This window comes from Xiphophorus couchianus, chromosome 11, assembly GCF_001444195.1.
Source record: "Xiphophorus couchianus chromosome 11, X_couchianus-1.0, whole genome shotgun sequence".
Lineage (NCBI taxonomy): Eukaryota > Metazoa > Chordata > Actinopteri > Cyprinodontiformes > Poeciliidae > Xiphophorus > Xiphophorus couchianus.
The window spans coordinates 16949741-16971183 of record NC_040238.1 but is presented as its reverse complement, the minus strand read 5'-3'; the positions used below and the strand labels follow the sequence as shown (position 1 = coordinate 16971183).

Below are 21443 nucleotides of genomic sequence, written 5' to 3'. Positions count from 1 at the left end.
TGCTCATCAACAGCTCAGCTGTGGAGGTGGTCAGCAGCACCAAATTCCTGGGGGTGCACATCACTAACGACCTCACCTGGACTGTGAACACCACGTCTCTGGCCAAGAGGGCACAGAAACGTTTGTATTTCCTGCGGAGAATGAGAAGAGCACACCTGCCCCCGCCCATCCTCAAGACGTTCTACAGAAGCACCATAGAGAGCATTCTGACCAGCTGCCTCTCTGTGTGGTGTGGAAGCTGCAGCGCCTCCGACTGGAAGAACGTGAGGAGAGTGGTGCGGACAGCAGAGAGGATCATCGGGGCCCCCCTTCCCTCCATTCAGGACATTTCATCCCAGCGCTGCGTGTCCCGAGGCCGAAACATCGTCAGTGACCCCTCACACCCCCACCATGGACTGTTCTTCCTGTTGCCCTCTGGAAAGAGGTTCCGCAGCATCCGGTGCAGGTCCACCAGGTTCTGAAACAGCTTTTTCCCACTTGCCATCAGACTGCTGAACTCTTAACTGGACTGCACTTAAAATCTGGTCTCCACTTCATACCTTGCACATATACATAGCTAAGTAACTTCCATTTTACTGTCAGTCTGGCACTTTATATTTTATATTCATATTTATATTCATATTTTATACTGTATTTTATTTTATTCTGGAATAACCTCACAACATTGAAAGCTCAAAACATTGTCCTGAGCCGTATGCAACGAAATTTCGTTCTGTATACACCCTGTGCATTGAAAATGACAATAAAGTCAGTCTAAGTCTAAGTCTAAGTTGTGCTCGGTTACATGAAGAAGCCTGGGAAAACAGCAGTAAGACCCTTTTTTTTTTTACTAAGATCCTGATTATATAAAGCAAATATAAATCTTTTTTTAGTTGTCTTTTGCTTTATTCATCAGATGCTTAGTTATGTGTGATTAGAAAAATGTTAGTTATAAATGACACTTGTTACTCAACAGTTTGTTGAAAAAGTGCTTTATTTTCTTAACTTCTTCACATTTTCTGCTACAATCACCACCATCATTTCAGTGTATTTTCTTTTTGTTTGTTTGTTTGCTTCTTTGTTTCTTCCTTTCTTGACGCTCCCACTATGAGGAAAAGCTAAGTGGCATTGAGAGTTTTGCCTGATAATGTGTGTAACCTGTTTTAAATAGATTATTTTAATTACCAAATATGTAATAAAACAGTCTGTTAAAGTCCAGACTGATTGATTGTAAAAGAGCGCTAACTCCATCTGTTGCATTGCCCCAAATACATGAAGTTTTAACCGTTACGGTTGGAGGCTCTCCTTTGTAGGGTCGACTGCGCAGAAATAATTCATGGTAGTGGCAGGGGTGTCGTATGTGGGCATTTTCAAAGAACACTTTGTCTGAAGGGTCTCGAATCGAAAACATCAACAAAAGCTTTAGTTCTTCTGTGCCTGGTACTTCAAAACCTTTGCCTTAGTTTTATGTATTACCTTTCAGCAAATATAGAAAAAGATCACAATTTCCCATGAATTCGAACAAATGCTGCTGCACAAAATACTTTTGAGTATACAGTTTATAAATATGGAAAAAGTCTTGTCTTTAATGTCTCTTCCTAAGCTGTCTGCGTCAAAACTACTTTTAGGCCTGTTGACTCCAGTAGTCATGGTGTTCCAGTCTTTTCCACCGCATATCCTAGTAATGCAACAATAAAACAGCAGGATCACCAAGAGAATACTGAAACCTAACAGGAGTTGTTAGGTTTCAAGGGGACGGAAGGGCCTGTATAAATATTTTTCTCAGCTTTATTAAAGACTGATTAAGCAGAAAAAAAGAAAATAGCCATCTCAGACAATGTGCAATGCTGAAATGTGGAATGACTCAGGATGACTCAGTTGTCCAGCAGCAAGTGTGATGTTGAAAGTGAATTTGAGGACTGCAGTGTTTCATTACACATACTGAAACAACAGAATGTGATTCTGTGAGTCTGTTCGGAGGTTACCACAGAATGTCTGGCCAGAGTTCAGTAATCCTGTGTGCCTTTCTGAGTTCTCCTGGCAAAAATCCCACAGCAGTGTTTCTTTCACTTTATAGCCCAATCTATTCATCAGATGGCCTTATCCCTGGGAAAACCACAAAAAAAAAAACCCCACTGCCAAATGAATGCATGAACTCTCTTGGCATTTTTCAAAGACTTAAACTTGTAGGACTTGTATCTTCTTTGAAGAAACTCTAATAACTGTAATTGAATTCTAAAATAAAAAACATTGAATTGTCTAGCTACTTAATATTATCCTTAGGGGTCACATGGAATTGGAAACTGGATGTAAACATAAACAAATATGTTTACCATCAATTATCCAAAGCAAAACGTCACAGGATTGTCACAGACCTGCAACACAATATTCCAATACTATTACATATAAAAATGCATCTGCAGCAATTAAGGAGCCCAAAAAGCACCATCATGGCCACCATCATCTTTTGAGAACAGGATTGTAACTATTTGTATCGCAGAACATTTTACAAAAAATAACATGCATTTCACTTCCAACCTTAAATCCAACACTAGTTTTAACCCTCCTTCTAACACCACTTCCAAAACGAACAATTGTGTATTTTAGTGGTATGAACCAACAACCTCTGACGTGTTTATTCTTTTAAAAAAAATAACTAAAGTGGATTATATTAATATGCATTTAAAAAAAAAACAAAAAAAAACTTTGCTCAATATCTCATAAAAGTAGTTTATACTAACAAGAAGGCGCAGGAGGCTTCAGAAAAGCTATCCTTCTCAATCTCTGCCTACAGATTACAGACAAGACTACTCGGGTTTTTCTTGGCAAACTTTTCTCCTGATTTCTGTCCACGCCAGCAGGAGTCTCCCGTTCCCATAGTAACAGCCCTTCCATTCTAGCCGTAGGTGAAAAAAAAAAAAAAAAAAGACGTTAGCTTCCAAGTGGTCGTCTGCAGTTTTTATGCGTCCTAAAAAAAAAAAGCATTTCTCGGTTCTCCGACTCTTAAGTCCTTTCTGTTTCATTTTTTATAACTTATTAATTCAAAGCGAAAGTGTATTTCAGAGCAGCGCGTTTACAAAGTGGAAGAAACAGCGCGGCTAGGCTCGCTAGCCAAACCCTCTCTGTCACAGGCTCTGCTGTGTATCAGTGTCCGGAAGTTCACGCGAGAGGAGGGGGGGGGGGAGAAAGGCATGAAAAGAAGGAGCTGGGAGAAACATTAGACCAAGACTTTTCGTGCGTAATAAAACAGCTCGTTATGTGAAAAGGTTTTTCTCCCTCTGGTTCAGATTACCGAGACGTCTTGTTGCAGTTCTGTAATCATTAGCCGCCTGTGCTGAGTTATCGATGGGTCTCCCGACGTTGGAGTTCAGTGATTCTTTGCTGGATAGTCCGGAGTTCAGAGAGCGGCTGCAGTGCCATGAAATCGAGCTGGAGAGAACCAACAGGTTTATAAAAGACCTGATAAAAGATGGAAACATGCTTATATCCGCCCTCAGAAGTAAGTAAACAACGACTGATTAATATTTTTGTAAGATTATTTAACCTGATTTCGGCGCACGGCGTGATAAAAAAGCCCGAGGCCATCAGTTCAATCCCATTTAGTTTACCTACTTAAACTCTCAGAGGATAGATATTTCTATATATCTTTATTTACCATACATTGGTGCGGGTAGTTACTATGTAATATCTGTTATATAATATCTGTATGGTAAAAGTACCATTACTTTAAACGGAATTTTACTGTACATTTGCTATGGATGCTACTGTTTAAAAACACATATTGTTATTGATTGCACATTAGAGATGATTTAGTGGTTGATGGAGTATAACTGTATGCATTAATTGAAAGAAAGTCATCCAGTACCAGGGACGTTTCCAGAAGGTTTTGTAAAGGGTGGCAAAATGGGGGCCACTAATTATCTTATGCTGTAGAAAAGAGAAGAAAAAAGAAAGGAAAAGAAAAGAAAGGCACAAGAAATTTTCAGAATTTTTATTTACTGTCAGTAAGTTGCGATGGCATAACCTGAAACTTAGGTCTGACATAAAAATCATGATTCCCTTTTTTAACAACCCAACAGTCCCTGTTTTGAAATACCTATACTCCAAAAATCACCAAATGTGACGACGTTCTTTTTAGCCCTTGAAACATTTGTGCACATGACTTCAAAAATAGTTACTCTCTTAATAAGGTAGACGTTTAGGAAAAGGCACACAATGACAGACAGAAAGAAAACAGTTAGATAAAGTTTAAAAAATTGGTATTGGCCAAAATCAGAATCGGGAGGTCAGGATTTTTAAAGATCGATAGTTGGCAAAAACTGCAATTGGTTGACCCCTACAAGACATGTATAGATGTCTTTCTACAAAGATGTTTTCTGCAAATCTTTGATTTATGGGGGTTGCGTATATGAATGTTAAACTTAAATGTTTTATTCTCTAAACCATGTATTACATTGTATTACATGCATGTGGTTTTACATTTGTGTGCCACTGTCTGTTGGTGTATCACATTAAAGAAAATAAACTGAGGCTTGTGAATGTGATCTGAAAAACAATTAGAGTTTAGAGGGTGTGAATACTTTCCACACAGCAAGACACTGTGCACGTTTTTAAAACATCGGAAAATTTAGCTTCCTCTTTTTCTTTTAGAATGATCTTACTACTTCTTCAAAGCTTGAGAAATCAGTACAGGTTTTCAAAGACACTGTAAAGCAAACCCTTAGGTTGTAATGGGTTAACAATTGAGGGTCCAGATTCTTTCTTCACTTAAGATGCAACATTTCAGTCCCATTCTGGTTACAGGTTAACAGAGAAAGGCTGAATTACCATAAAAACTAAACAGCATAGCATCTAAAACCCCAGAGGCTCAAGAACTCCAGAGCCTCTTTGAGAAAGGTCTAAATTTACATCAGATTAGGTGGTTTGTGCTAATGTATCAACCTTTTATTTATTAGCGTTTATCATCAAAAATACAGATGTCATCATCCTCAGACTGCAGTTTTATACTTTTATACTCAGTGCTTCATCTAAAATCTTGGCGTATTCCCCTAACATTAATTCTCATATTCAGAACTCCTTTTGTTGTTAGCACAAGTATTTTATTCTGAGAAAATAAAAATAAAATTGGAGACCAACCTTTAGATAATCTGATCTGAAAATATTAATAGACATTTCAGCAGCATTTTCCTTCATCTGGTCCAAATGTTTTCAAATCCTTTGAAAATTAAGTTTTTGGGTTTAATTATCAGTGTCTAAATAAGAGCTTTACAGTTGTAGAAATGTAATTATTGACACTGGGGTGAAATAAAAGTCTACTTTTTCAGTACAGATCTGTTCTCTTTAGTAGAATTTGGCTTGCTGTTTATTGTTATCATTATAATAACTTCCAATTGTTGATGTTTAGGAATTAATTCAAAAATATGATTAAATGCAATTACAGTGTGCAGCTTAGTGATTAAAATATCACCCTTCTTTCTGTAAAAGGAAGACCCTTATTTCAAATGACTTTTAAGATTGCTTTGACATGCAGTTCCAGCCATATCTAAAAAGGGCCACAAAGAAGTTTACATTTTTTCGCCACTTTTATTATTTCCACAATATTACCACCTGCTTTTTACACAGCTAGTGTCATCTCAAGCCACACTGCAAAGACAAAACCCCCTGAACTACGGTGTGAAAGGTAGGAAATACTTAGGGAAATCTGTCTGATGGCTCATTGATTTTAAAACCTGACAAAGAAGGGCGAGACTCTTCACCTCTTCAGGTTACGTCCGTCAGTGCGGTCAAACTAAATGGCTGCATTGTTCTTGAGAACAAGTCCTTTTCTGCGAAGAATCACCCGAGCCACCATATTTAGATCCAGTAGAGTGCAATTTGTTATTCGAGACACGTGTTGAGCATTTTTAGGGCTATTTATTTTTTAAACAAGATGAGTTGCTAAACTTAAGCAGACAAGTACGAGTCAACTTAGTTTCCATCTCATGGCTGTAATGAATAGGACTTGCTTTCTGTTCCTGGTGGTGGAGAGCTTTGGGTTATTCAGTTCCTTTTATATGTTGAAAACCAAACGTGACTTCAGATCCCTGCAGGGGTTTGGTTCAGATCGCATCTCACAGCAGCGCAGTGTAGTGTCAGAGGGAGACACACAGAAAGAGCATTTAACACAAACACGTGTGTTATCACCAGGTGTGGCAGTTTGCTAACATCAGACTTTGACACTTCGGCTCTTGGTGTCACATGAAATGCCAGGTCCTTGTTTCATAACATCAGGATTACTTCTTAAGAGAAACAGGGATCGTTGTAATTGGTTTGACCAGTGACATCAGTGAGCTTTTATTAAAATTATATTAGCAGCATGATTATTATACCTGCCTGTCCATTTTCCTCAGGTCTGTCCCTGGCAGTGCAGCGGTTCTCTCAGTCGCTGCAGGAGTTCCAGTTTGAATGCATTGGCGATGCTGAAACTGATGACGAGATCAGTATAGGTGAGAAAAATAAATCTAAACAACTTCCATCTATGTTTCCTCTGAAAGATATGACTCGACTTCAGAGATTATAAGTCTGTGATTTGTGCTACAGCTCAGTCCTTGAAGGAGTTCTCTCAGCTTTTAAGCACCATGGAAGAGGAGCGAAAACGACTGGTGAGAGTTTACGCTTTTGTTTTATTCATATATACATGTGCAGAGTAAAAGGAGACAAATCTACAGATTTAAACAAAACCGGTATTTTCAGCCACTTCCTTTCTCAGGTTTTGTCTTAATGAAACACATTATTTATTAAAAATAATTTCTGCAGCTGTACACACATCAAGTCGTTTATGTGTATTGCACATTTCAGCAACGAAGCAGTTCAAAGTGCTTTGCATCTTCTAATCATCATACAGTCATTAATTATGAAACAGCCTATAGCAATATTTTAACTGAACCCATCAATTTAGATTCCTGGCTCCTCATTCAAACTCTCTGTTCGTTAACTTCTGAGTTCTTGAAAAGTATGTTCTTATTTTTTGCCATTTAGAAAATAGAAATGTTTTGGAGATTCAAACTGATCTGAAACAGGAAAAATTCAGTGAGAAACAGAGGTTAAGTCCCTTTTATACAGAGTATGTTTATACTGGTTTCAAATTAGATTAAATTAAACCCCTTTTTTGCAACATATTATTGATATGTTTCTATTTCTTTTTTTCTGTGCTGTTGCAGTTTATTCATTTAAAATCTGGTAAGTCAAACAGCTTTGAGACACGATAAAGATCATCAGGAAACAGCATCGTGTCTTTATTTACACGTGCATGTAGAAACGTGACGCTTTTCACACCGTTTCAGCCAAAAGCTTTCTGCTGGGGCTTTCTGTATTATTTGATTTAAGCTTTGTCTCGTCATGCGCTTTGTGTTTCCTCTGCTTCTAGTTTTACTTATGATCATCAGTCTAACTTTAGACACAAACACAAACAAATATTGAGCAGATTGTGCATCAATGTGAAGTTTTTAGTCCTTTTAGGAAACTTCTGACTAACCTCCTTTTTATTTGTCTCTTGTTCTGGCTTTCCCACATCTTTGATTCACACATTTGTGGGTTAACTTTGTGCCAGCAGCAGCGTGTGTTCACCGCAATGTGGAAATGTCTTGGACTCAGTGATCCTCGATCATTTGGAGGCCTTTGTGAGGACTGACTCAATTCTGGCACACTCTGTGTGAAGCCAAAGCTTAAACCGCTTGTAACAGAGACGTATAGTAGGCCGCCTTATATATAAACGCTTGTGTGAGTGTGTGTGTTTGCCTTTGTGGCTGCCTGCATGGTCTGGTTGCACAGGAACCATGTGGAACCTATTCTGGCAATTCCCCTGTGAGACTGAGTGCAGTTTGACTGCCTGGGAAAGTCCATAAAAGGTTTCTGTGTGTGTGCGTGTGGGGGTGGGAGTGTGTGTGTGTGTGTGTGTGTTTGTCTTCTGTTTTTTGCTCTTTCTGTGTGTGTTTTGATTTTTTTTGCTTTTTTAAACTCACAGTAACTGGAACCCTGGTGATTGATCTAAACTTAGAATAATAACATCATTATTCAAGCTCCTTTTAGAAAATAGTTTCCTCTAAAATACTTTACCTGTTCAACCTGAAAGTTCTCTTATTTGGATTTGACAATCCCTCCCGGTCTCAGTTTTCAGTTTCTCTCTACTTATTGTGATGTGTTGAAAAATCCAACATTACAAAGAAAGCAGCCCTTTCTTCGGGCGCCAGTGCAACATTAAACTGAAGTTAAGGTGCGGCGCCGAGTTTCTCTCTGTCGTGAATTGAATTTTAAATTGATTCATTTATTTCAGACATTCCACTAAGAAAAAAAAACAACAAAATAAAACAAAAGTAGTAAATTCCTAAGTGTAAATGCAACACACACAATTATTTGGTGACTGTGTCTGAAAAGAGGTATGAGATCGTTGAACTTAATCTTACAACCAGACATAGACCAGCTTTTTCCAGACCGAATGCAAATACAAGTACTTCAGTTTAGGTACTTGCCAATTCCAAGTACCAAGTTAATAAGTTGTTACTAAGACATCACACAACTTTTGAAAACACATTTATTTTCTTTCGAACACAACGGCTGTTCATCGTTTAGGCCTACAGTCCCTCTGACTTTATTAACAAATCAAATATACAGCATGACATACGCTGTTACATACATTAAAAAATAAATTAAAAATAGTAAAAGTTAAATTCACATTTTTACAAGTTTTCCTGAACTAACTAGCAAACATTTCAATTAAAACGTAAACTATAACACATTCAATAAACTTTAGCACCACGTCTCTATGATGGCAGAATTTTACACTGATGTTTGTTTGCTCTGTTGTTTTTCACATTTCTGGAGTTTCTGCTGCAATGTTGGTTGTGCTGGTTCTCTTTGAATTTTAATGTTGTGCTTAGTTTTAAAATTCTTTGCCAGATTAGTCACATTAAAGGAGCATTATTCAACATTATGCTTGACAACTTATCGGGGCACAGCAGACAGTCTGCTTTTTTAGTATCCTCCATGATTGTCTTGAAATATGCACAAAATACAGACATTTTTTCCCTCTTCCAATGTTTGTTTTTGTTTTTTGGGAGTGTCAGTAAATAACTTCTTGATGTATTATCACTACCACCTTGTATGGAGTGTTTTCTAACTTTTGAGTTGCATAGCAACCAGCCCAGGAGGAAAACCAAGCACAAAAGTGGTGTCGGTTCACAGTATCGGGTTGCTTTTACAAGAACCTGACGCTGGTATCAGTACAAGAAATGACTCATTGAATCACTAAATACAAATTTAACAATATTGACGACATATGTCAAAGGAGGTTTTACCGAGGTGGCTTTGGGATATTTGCAACCTCTTGCGGTTTTTTATTTCTTGACTCTACTACAGGAGTTAAATTTACACTGATAGAAAGAAATAATTTGAAGTAAGGCTGCATTATATAAGAAAAACACGGGATTGCAATATTATTTTCAAATATTGCGACCTCCATCCACTATCTCCACCACTCTGCATGAGCTTTAGTGTATCAGTTGCTAAGATCTACGTCTGGTGTAGATGTGAGGGGCAGTCAGACTCTAGGAAGCTGGCTAGGTAAATTATTGGCAGTCAATGGATTAAGAATGGTGCTTTTAATTTAAAGATCTGCAAATTGGTACATCCAGGTAGTTGTCTGTGATTACAATTTTGCACATAAAATGCAACTGTGATTCAATATATTTTTCAGTTTATACTTTTAAATCCATTTAACATTTTGAACCTTCTTACCCTTGTCAAATATGTTTGTATCAACTTACATGTGACTCCTGTGTTATCTTGATCTCCGTGTACATAAATTGTTGCTGCAGAATAAATCTCCATCTTCTCAGTGATACTTTTTGTGAAGCTAACTGTTGATTAACATATTATGTCCTATTTGAAAGATTTTTCTGGACACGTCTCTGAATTAAAAGCTTCACAAAAGTAACAATCATCACTGCTTTGTAGAACGTGTCAAGGATCTGCTGATCTTTAATGAAACCATATTTGAACTTCAACATTGAGCTTCCAGCTGCAGCCCTCGTGGGACATTTTTAATGCTGCTCTTGGTATTTACTGTTACGACAAACTGAACTCACTTCTGTTTTTCTGTTGTTGTTTTTTTTTTTCCTTCTTTCAGATCCAGAATGCCGATGACGTGTTGATCTCACCACTGGAGAGGTTTCGGAAGGAGCAGATTGGAGCAGTTAAGGTACATCCACTTCTCTAGGTGGTGGAGTTAAAATCTAAAAAATGTTTATTGTGCCGAGAAGTTATCCGGTGATTAATTAATATTTAGAAATTCAGTTAGTTCAGATAAGCGTTGGATCGCAGTCTAGAGTCAGTGACAAGGTCATGGGAACGGACACTGGGAGAGACTGGGAGCATGTCACAGACAGAGACAGTGTAAACACTATGAATATGTGGTGTCTGCTTACTGCAGCTGTTCAAGTTGCTTTATCCACTTATCTAACTTTCTCTTTTCTAAAACATTTAAGAGGACATGGTGTGATTTAATGAGTTTGTTTAGTTATAAAAAATAAAAAGCAACCTGAAAGTTCAGCCTCAGCTCACCTCTGTGCATTTGTTTAAAAGCAGCTTCTCAGTTTGCAGAATGTAACACAAATGTGTGAGCAGCACATCATCGGCTAGACCTTACAGAGCAAGAATGTCTGTGGCACATGTGGAGTAGTTCAAAACTGCAGTGCAGCTGTTTGGAGGAGAGCTGTTTCTTAATTATTTCTGGCAGAGTCTCTTTGTTTATTATTAACGGCCTCTCTGTGCTCCGCCAGAGCTTTAAGTTCCTGAGAGCTGATGCCTTATTATTTAATAAAAATCTTCCTACTCTTTCAGCAGTTTAGTTGCAAAGTTGGATTGCTCTAGACAAATTCGCTGACTTAGTAGGCGTATTTTCATGGTGTTTTAACGTTAATAGCTCTGACGGAATAAATCTTTAGTTGCTTTTCCCATGACAACACTAAAGAAGATTGTATTGCATGTGAAGCCAATCTGCTTTTGAAAATGTAATATACCTTGATGTCTGACATACCGGAGCAATTTTCTTCTGAACATTCTGTCTATTTTGAAATGAGTTTGAAATGTGTTGGGCTTTGTGTCTCTTTTCACAGTTTCAGTTCTTTCTGTGTTTTTTTGCTCTTTCATGCTACTGTTAGTTTTGGGGATGCAATATTGAGTAGAAAAGCTTCATGTTTTACATTAGCTATATTATATTTAAGATTCCTAATTTCCAGCTTCCTGTTTTTCTCTCCAACCTCTGCAGTGTAACTCACAAATGCTCAAGTAGTTTTCTTTCCATTTGTCCTGTTTAAGTCACTCCGTGCTGTTTGATCTTGTGACTTGATGTCACTACGATTAAAGGGCTGAAGTTTAGACCTGCCTCCTGCATGTCTGCATTTGGATCCTTTCAATCTATGTAATGACACAGGTTTCCTAAAAAAAGGCAAAAATTCTTGAAGCTTTTTTAAAACATTCTGATATAATCCTTGTTTGTGATTCAGAAATAACAGCAGTAATAAACAGCTCTGTCGTTAAAGCCTCCGTACAAAACAAGTAGGCATGCAATTCCTTCTCTGTGGTTTTAGAAATCTTTGTTGCTAACATCCTGTCTCCTGAAATGTATTTACCAGGAGGGAAAGAAGCAGTTTGATAAGGAGACAGAAAGATATTACTCTGTGCTGGAGAAGTATCTCGGTGTGTCCTCCAGGAAGAAGGAGTCCCAGCTGCAGGAGGTAAATTCTCAACATTCTCACAAAGCTACAACGCGTCTCTCCCACACCTGTTAAGTTACATCACATTCTCAATATTTGTTGTGTATGTTTTTCCCTCACAGGCTGACTCACAGATGGACAAAGACAGGCAAATCTTTTATGATGCGTCTCTCCAGTATGTCTTCAAGATCCAAGAAGTGCAGGAAAGGAAGAAGTTTGAGTTTGTGGAGCCAGTAAGATTGTATTCTTTAGTACCATTGTTATATTTATAACTATGTGCAACCCCCTTTTTTATATTTAGAGACGGGCATTTGAAAAGAACAATTTCAAAATGGAAGGCAGGCCAGTACATGCTGTTTCATCACAGGAAAGTTGGAGCGATTAGACTTTTCCTGTGCTGTGTTTTCTACATACAGACGTCAGCATCAAGCCGAGCCATTAACAAGTGTGTATATATAAACACACTCACTGGAATAACAAGTGAACCATGAGCTCAAAAACACACTTTGCACACACTGCATGACGAGCGGTAAAACTTTTTAAACGATAGATATCAGTAAAGGACGCTTCCTGTTGCCGTAGCAGGACTTCCTGTGATTAGGTTTTTCCAGCTGACACAGAGGAAGAGCTGTTTGTTGTAAAATAAACAATGGCAGCAAAATAAACAACAAGCAAAGCTCAGCGGGGTTTTTGTCTTTAGAGCCAGTTTGGATTATTGAGCAGATGACTGAAAGTCAATTCTCTGTAATTTCCTCGTCACGTTTTAAACTCCCAAGCCCTTAGATAGCAAGTCTTCTGTTGATCTCTCCCTGTGCTTCCCAGTTATTAGCCTTCCTGCAGGGCTTGTTTACCTTCTACCACGAGGGTTATGAGCTGGCCAATGAGTTTGAACCCTACAAGCAGCAGCTCCAGTTTAATCTGCAAAATGTAAGTGCTTGTTTTTCCTTAGCTTTAAGATTAAATCTATGCCTGAGATTACTGCTTTGTAAATAATCACTCGCATTTCAACTGCTGGAAACGAAGTAAAAGTACTCTGTGTCAAAGTGCAAACTTCAGACTCAGCTGCTATTTCTGGCGTATTATTTTTAAATAAGACTTTCTACTAATGAATTATATTTATCTTAACAGTTAAGTTAGTTAAGTTTGGGTTTTTTTATTAGACAAAAAGTCGCTGTTGTTCTTTGGTGTTTTCTTTTTCATGTCACTTTAAATGTATAAAAAAATATCTGGATGTGTTTGTGTTGCCTATTTTTTTAATGTACAATCTGAACTACAGTTTGGATTTTAATGTCTGTCTGCTTAGCTGTTTGAAATGGTTCAAATTTAGCTCCAGGTATTCAGAGTTGGTTTCAATTCTCTAGTGAGTTTTGGCTTTTTTTTTTTAAGATTGGCATTTTTAGGGGTAGCTGTTCAGCAACATTTTGAGAGGGTTTAGAAAAGTGTGTAAAAAACATTTTTCATTTGTTCCATGTTTTGTTGTTCTAGTTGAGAAATCTAAGCTCGTCGCTGTTCCTCATATGCTGGTTGTAGTTAGTTATTACTTGAGTTACTTGGGAAATTTAAACCTCTCATTGTCAGAGAGTCTATGTTTAATAAGATATAGCTTTAAAAAAGAAATATTAGTAACTTGCTCAATACTTTCATTAGTAGCCATTATGAAGCTCACTGGGTGCTTTTTAAAAAGGTGTTGAAGTTGTGCAGCCTAATGGTAAAAGTTATTTTTATTTTTCATTATTATGCATCTTCAGTAGGTCCTAAAATTAGATTATGATGGTCTTAAAAGACTCCACTTTTTACTGTTTAAAACTTAGCCTTTACCCCTTATTGCTCTTTTTTATTTACACCAGAAAAGATCAAATGATGATGATGATGTTCCATACAAAGCTAGATTGCTTAATAATTCACTTTCCTGAATAAGTTACAAATGAGTAATCTACTCATTAACCATAAATAAAACCAGTTTTAAGTTGTTTCCAATGCGCGTCTCCTTTTAAAGGCTCGCAACAACTTTGAAAGCACTCGTGCTGAAGTTGAGAGGCTGATGAAGAGGATCAGGTCTGCTGAGGATGACTTCAAAGGCCCCAGCTGCTTCGCCGTGGAGGGATTCCTGTACATACAAGAAAAACGTGAGATACTCTTTACTATGTTAGTTACTTTTCCTTAAGGAGAATCGAAATGTGTGTCTTACTAAATCAGACTTGAAAGAGTTACATTTCCAAATGCACAGCAGTGACACTGTGTGTATCCAGGTCCTTTGGGGAGTGTGTGGACCAGGCATTACTGCACCTATGAGAGGAGCTCAAAGATGTTCACCATGAGCAACACGGAGACCAGACCAGCCAGCAGACAGGTGAGCCGGTGGCTCCCATGTTTACTAATTTATTTGTATAGGGAATATCAGGAAAATATTAATTTTCCTGATATTTCCTGATATTAGTCATATCCATATTCTCCATATAACTCCATATTAATCATTTGGAGTTTGTGTACAGGTTTGTGTGTCTTTGTCACTTGGAGACTTACATCTCTGTTTCCTCGAACTCAGTGTTTCTCAATTTCAGTCCTCACGCCCCCCAGGCCTGCATGTTTTAGGTGTTTCCCTTCTGCCACACACCTGGATTGAATCTTTGGGTGATTAACAGGCTTCTGCAGCACTTGATGGCTGCAGAAGAATGCATGCAATCATTTGAGTCAGCTGTTCTGGTATAGAGGCACATCTAAAACATTCAGAGCAGGGGGAGCCTGAGAACTGGAATTGATAAGCACTGCTAACTCAACGTTTGAGTCTTCACTCAGTAACAGTGACTGCACCAAAGAGTTTTGTTGTCAGTACAACAGTGTTTTGACTCTAGTCACCATGTGATTTCTTTCTGCATCTTTAAGTTATGCATATGAATTCATCTCATAGCAACTTTATGCTCATATTAAAGCCTTAAATCCACCTCTAAGAAGGATTGATTTTATTATAAAATCCTGTTTTGAACTTGAACAGGAGAATAAGTATTCAAACTACCTTCATCAAACTTGTCTTTGTTGTGTTTTTGCCATTGTATAAAATGTTTAATTAAACTGAAAGACAGGACTAGCAGAAACATTCATGTTGACCGACACTGTTTTCTGCAGCGATACAGACAGTTTTTCCACATTTCATTTTTCTTACTTAAGTAATTCCTTACTGTCAGCACAAAACTTTGGCATCCGGCTTATGCGTGTGTGTTGCTGGTCTCTCTGACAGAACGGCGTAGTCACTGGCGCCCCAGAGATGTTCAGGCTGCGCTCATGCGTTCGAAGGAAGACGGATTCAATCGACAAACGCTTCTGCTTCGACATCGAGGTGGTGGAGAGGTGAGCGGACGATCTGACCGAGAGTCTTGGTGTTTCTCATGAATGATGCCTGGTTTATTTTTGCCTTTGAATAATTGGGGGTGTGGCTGCCGAATTGAGCTTGGGTGTAACTATGTTTTCATACAGACATGGCGTCATTACTCTGCAAGCCCTGTCAGAGGCCAACAGACGGCTGTGGATGGAGGCGATGGATGGAAAGGAGCCTGTAAGGATACACCCAGCTCCATAAAGAATACATCTCTGGAGAGAAATTTCTGCTCGGGCTACTAGAAAGCAACTTTTACTCATGTTTTGTTCCGTGTTTGTACAGATTTACACGCTTCCTTCTCTGCTCAGCAAAAAAGAGGAGAGTAAGTGTCAAGTTCAGATTAGAAGATTCTCCTTAAGAAGAGAATTATGTAAGAATTGTTTGGTCTGATTTTGAGTTTTCATTTTATAGCATTTCTCAACGAAGCAGGCTTCAACTTTGTTAAGAAGTGTGTTGAGCTGGTTGAAACAAGAGGTATTTCTCGCCTTTACGAGATTTAACTGAAACAATATTGATGTATGCTTGTTATATCGACTGTTGATCTTTATTTATTAACGTGTCCACAGGCCTTACTACCCTTGGACTTTACAGGACAGGTGGAGTAAACTCTAAAGTGCAGCGCCTGATGGCGTGCGCGTTTGGTATGCTGATATTTATATATCTGGGAAAACATTATTTATTTTATTAAAAATAAAATAACATATCATGGAAACATTCTGACATTTTAACATCCCTGCAGCTTCTTCTGCACCCTCCAATGTGCAGCTAGATGCAGAAATCTGGGACAACAAGACAATTACCAGTGGCCTGAAAGATTATTTCAGGTAATCTAGGCAAACAGCATGACATTTTTTTTGCTTGTTTTTAAGTACATTTCCCCACAAACTGTGAATTATTTCTATAAATTACATTCAGGTGTTTGGCAGAACCATTACTTACCTACAGGCTGCATAAGGAATTCCTCAGGGCTGCAAGTAAGAATATTTTTGATTTTACGAAAGAACACATTATGAATTGCAAAACCTACCAAGATATAAACATCTATCTAAATTGACAGGCTGGACAAGCAGAGTATTAATCAGAGAAACAACAAAGAAGGTTAATGCTAACTATGCTAACGGTGGAGAAGCTGCAGAGATCCGTAGCTTAGCATAAGAATGCTGATTTGCAGTTTTTCAGATAGAGGTCACAACAAATATGAAAGAAGGTGCTCAGTTAAAAGTGAAACTTTCTGGCCTTCATGAGTCTAAATGTGACACATGACACACTTTCTTTTTGAGATGTAGTCTTCCAGCATTGACCCTAAGCCTACAGCCAGAGCTACAACAGCATAGTTTAGATCAAATAATCATGTGTTCGAGTGGCCCAGTCAAAGTCAAAACCTAAATTGTAAAAACCTAAAACAATATGTATTATTTTACTTCCACCTCACAATTATGTTGTTCTTTGTGTTTACCTGTTGCACAAAATCTCAATAAAATAGATAATTTTATGGTTTTAATGTGAAAAGTTAGATAAAGTTGAAGAAAACTCAATTTTTGCAAGGTATTTTTATTTAAGTTGCTGCTAGCTTGAATTTGTTACTTTGTAAAGTTTATTTAGGGTTAAGTTAAAACACACCAGGCTCCTCCCTCATCACTCTGCTTCTCTCACAGAATATGACGACCAGACGTACAGAGTGAGAGCAATTCATGCTCTTGTACACAAACTCCCAGAAAAAAACAAAACGATTTTGGACATCTTAACTAATCATCTTCACAAGTATGTACATGATTTTATGGTGCTCTTATTGTTTAGCTTTTACTAGCATTTCTGTTTTAAAGCAGTGTTTAACAATGATTTCTGAAGTAAAATTTCTAATCTATTTTATCTTTTAAATTGGAGCTCATTTGTTTGTATTTGCCAAATTCCTCTGTGTTTATAACTACATAGCTAAGCCAAGTCCTCTGTTTTTGTTTGGGCGTGTAGGGTATCCTCTCACAGCGATCAGAACATGATGACCGTATCTAACCTTGGGATGATCTTTGGCCCCACATTGATGAGGTCACAGGAGGAGACGGTGGCCGCCATGATGAACATCAAGTTTCAGAACATTGTGGTGGAGATCATTATTGAAAACCACGACAAAGTGAGTTTAAAGACGCCACACACATATAAGCACAGAGCCCACTCACATTGATGTCAACTGTCGGTGTTTTCGCCAGATCTTTGGTGAGGCGCCGGACCTGTCAGTGCCGCTGCCTCAGGCGCCGTCGTCTCGCTCCACTCCACGGAGGAGCAAGGCCATCTGTCTGTCATCTGGAAAGAGAAAGGCCCGTCTGTACACTCCTGCTCTCTGCCTGGCAGATAATGACAGTGAGTCTTTTAACGTATCTTATAAATAACACATCTTACCATTTATATTAGGCTTCCAGGTAGATAAGTCTCTTTTTATTGGACTTAAATAATTATTTTCTTTTAAATATAGTCATGTTCACTTCACTCTACAGAATGACTCTCAAAAGTCCAGACCATAATTAAATTATTAAAAACTGGTGACATTCTGAAGATATTTTGCATCCCAAAAAAAACTTTTTATGAACTAGGAATAAATTAAGGTGACATAAATAATTCAGTTCCCTTTTTAAATAAGAAAATAAAATTTTTTTTGCCTAAAATGCAATAACAGCATTCTTTTAGTGAACGCATGATAACTTGCAGAATAACTGATTATTTTTTAGATTAGCCGGTTAATGATTGAATGGCAAAAGGTCCTTAATAGATTTTTTTTTTTTTTTTTGTAGAATTTGTAAAACCTAAACCTGAGGAGTTTGGGTAGAATATATTTAAAGACAAAGGGTTTTTAAAATTTTACATTCAAATGTCTATATTTTTTTGTAATGTCTTAATTACTGCTCTGAGTGTGTGCATTTTTAGAGTTATTATATTCCAATGAACAATTATTTAATCACTAAATCAGTTGTTGATTATTTCAGTAATCGATTCAACATGATTAATCCAATTAATAATTTCACTAGTCTGGATCCAGTCAACACTTTATAATTTGGACTGCTGTGAAGTAAAGACCTGAAGACGCAAAGCAGAAATTGGGGAACATTTTCTTTTTAAATCTTTCTCCTTCCCGTTAATTGGAGCTTCGAAGAAAAAAATATTATTAGCAGAATTTTCTAGTCATATTAAAACAGAGGAAGCAAGTGGACGTCAGCCCAGCACTTCAGCTAACATCTTGCTGTGCTAACGCTCTCTTACTGAAGACTTTTTATAGCCATTTGTGCTGAGTCAGATCTTCCTGTTACTGTTTTTCGTTTTTTCCCTCAATGTTTTCATCGTAACTGTATTAACATGTGGGCATTGCTTGGAGTTGTATCATATATCACCAGGACCGCCAGACAATAGATCAACAGTCTGGCTCCTCGGTCTCTGATGTGGCATTTCCTCCTGTTTTTCAGGCGACACATTCAGCAGCAGCCCTGATACGACTCCGATGGGCAGCCAGGAGTCGTTGTCGTCACACTCCTCTGAAAAAAACAGATTGTCTCAGACCTCCCCTCCATCCTCTCCTGCCGCTGAGCCTGGCTCGTCCCCCGCAGCACAGTTTTCTCCTCCTTCGACTTCCTCCGGCTCGTCACCACGCAATGGAAAAGATCAGAAAGCGTCTCCAGACAACGCTCCCTCCCCCCGCCTCACGCCTTCCTCTTCCTGGATCTCCACTCCACTGTCCTCTGCCGAGCAGACTTCCTCTGTGTCCTCCTCCACATCCTCCTTACTCTCTGCAGTGGAGAGGTCTTTCAACAGAAATTCAACCGTGTCTTTGTCTTCTGCGAAAGACTCGAGATGTGCTTCCACACCTTCGGTCCAGCCCGCGTCAGGGAATCGTTCCTCTCCTGTCAGGGAGAAAGCAGCCTCCGTCTCCTCCCTGAAGAGCTCTCAGTCAGAGGAACGAAGAAACGCATCCTGTGCTATGGCCACAGAAGCCGGAGGAACAGACTCTACCTCTCATCCACAGCACAGCACTGCCTCCTCCTCTTCTTCTTCCTCCTCTTCTCTGTTTCCCTACCGGCTTTCCACGTCATCCTCTCTCACCTCCTTGCACATTTCAGAAGGTGTGTGAAAGACTCCTTTTTTTTGCCTCTAAAATAAATAAAAGCCAAAACATTTACCACTGTGCAACCGCGATTCTGATCTCTTGTGTTTGGTTGAAGATTACAAAAGCTGTCATGGGTCGGTGCAGAGCCTCATGTCGCTGGAACAACAGGAGAGAGCGAAAGCACGGAAAGGTCACCACCGCTGTGGCTCCGATCTGACCCCGAAGCTCGCCGCAGCGACATCCAGCAACGGCTACTCAAGGCCCATCTCACTGTGAGCGTCACTTTAAGATGTTTCACTTCAGTTTAACATTTTTGTGCTTTAAGGATCTGAGAAAGAGAAGCTCAGGAGGAAGGAAGAGCAGACTGTTGACTAAAACCTATCTGTGTGCTGTGATTTTCATCACGAATTATTTGAAAGCTAAACATATTACTTCATTGTGATTAATAAGTTACATCAGAAAAAAATATTTTTTTTACGTTGCGTTTGTGTTGCAGAGTATCAGTCAGGCAGCCTCAGCGTGAGAGTTCAGTGTTCTGCTCAGCATTAGACATTTGTCCCTCTGGAAGGTAAGGCAACATGGATGATATTTGAAGCCGTCGCTTCTTCTTCAAGAACGAATCCCTCGTTAACTCAATTAGTGAGCGCCTTTTTAATTCTCTCCTGCAGGGAAGCTAGAGCTCTGTACTCCTGTGAAGCAGAGCACAGCCATGAACTAAGTTTTCCACAAGGGGCGCTGCTCACAAATGGTAAGATTTTATGTTTCCGAGAGTTAACGTGTACAAAATAAAAATCTACCCATTGATTTTAAATGCGAATCTTTCATTGTCTTACACTGACATATTTAGATCTTGAGAGAAAAGTAATGTTGTTCTGTTGTGTTTTGATGTTTTTCCTCTTTTTCATGCATGTCTCCTGGTTGTTTGGGACCACTTTCTTTATCCACATGTAGATTTGTTTTTAACATGAGGCATAAATGTCTTACGCTATTTTCGAAGTGTTTTGGCTTATTAAATGAAATATTAAGCTAAATTGTGATTGACCAAATGACTGGTCTAGTTGTGGATATATATGTAATATAACTATTTGCTCCATTCACATCAGTCTTGAATGGGTAGAAAAGGATCAGATCAGCTTTGCTGTTCTCCATTGAGCCTTTCTGTTCCATTGAGCCTTTCTGTTATCTTTATGTCTTGCTCTCTCGCGCTTCCTTGAACGCTGAACAAACCACAGACGTCATGGTGTAGAAAATACTGTTTAAAATCGCTTCTTACGAGTCTTTTTCACACAATAACAAATTCCAAACTTAAGAGTGTTATTGTCAGCACAATGTGTTCCTGCTAAGTACGGTGTGTTCACTGATTGGAAAAAGATCAGACCGCCCGATCAAGCAGAAAGTTGTCTAATTCCACTCTCCACACAATTTCTCTGAGCATCTCTAATGTGTTTGTAGAAGGGCTATAAAAGTCTGCGTCTGTATTGTCTGAGTTTTCGAGTGATTTCTGTTTTGTTGTTTTTGCAGTGGGTCCATCTGTGGAACCGGGTTGGCTTCAGGCGACATATCAGGGCAGAACTGGCCTTATCCCTGAAAATTACATCAAATATTTCTGACAAGCCTGACGAACCGTCGGCACATGAAAGAATCACAAAGAGCTGACTCAGATTTTAAAGGTTTATAAAGAATCAAAACCATGATACTGTAACTGTGACTATTATCACTGACTGCTGTGCTGCAGCATGAGTAATCGGCCTACTGCATACGGCGCAGTAGGTGTTAATACTTGACGTACAGTACAGACCAAAAGTTTGGACACACCTTTTAATTCAATGAGTTTCCTTTATTTTCATGACTATTGACATTGCAGATTCACACTGAAGGCATCAAAACTATGAATAACACATGTGGAAATATGCACTAAACAAAAAAGTGTGAAACAACTGAAAATACCCCTTATATTCTAGTTTCTTCAAAGTAGCAACCTTTTGCTGTGATTACTGCTTTGCACACACTCTGCATTTTCTTGATGAGCTTCAAGAGGTAGTCACCTGAAATGGTTTTCACTTCATAGGTGTGTCCTGTCAGGTTAATAAGTGGGATTTATTGCCTTATGAATAGTCATGAAGATAAAGAAAACCCATTGAATTAGAAGGTGTGTCCAAACTTTTGGTCTGTTCTGTATACGGCTTAGCTTCTCAGTATCACCTTTTTGTATTTTCTGTTTAGTAATTCTGAAAGTTATGTATTCAGTAAACTT

The 21443-nt window shown here is 38.5% G+C and overlaps 1 protein-coding gene and 1 long non-coding RNA gene across 2 annotated transcripts; both read left to right on the top strand.

The window, feature by feature from the left end:
* The first annotated feature begins 3324 nt into the window (after positions 1-3324).
* On the top strand, positions 3325-21096 carry LOC114152826 (rho GTPase-activating protein 42-like). The gene is made up of 24 exons (XM_028030896.1): positions 3325-3478; positions 6369-6464; positions 6559-6620; positions 10142-10213; positions 11649-11750; positions 11852-11962; positions 12552-12656; positions 13726-13855; positions 13979-14079; positions 14965-15074; positions 15201-15279; positions 15385-15424; positions 15514-15576; positions 15669-15743; positions 15842-15926; positions 16018-16076; positions 16758-16863; positions 17071-17230; positions 17307-17457; positions 18552-19205; positions 19305-19461; positions 19686-19757; positions 19858-19937; positions 20711-21096. The coding sequence occupies exons 1-24, from the start codon at positions 3325-3327 to the stop codon at positions 20797-20799; spliced, it is 2913 nt and encodes a 970-aa protein (XP_027886697.1). The 3' UTR covers positions 20800-21096.
* On the top strand, positions 6673-7447 carry LOC114152832 (uncharacterized). The gene is made up of 2 exons (XR_003597231.1): positions 6673-7081; positions 7179-7447. It is a non-coding gene; the product is annotated as an uncharacterized LOC114152832 (long non-coding RNA).
* Positions 21097-21443: the final 347 nt, after the last annotated feature.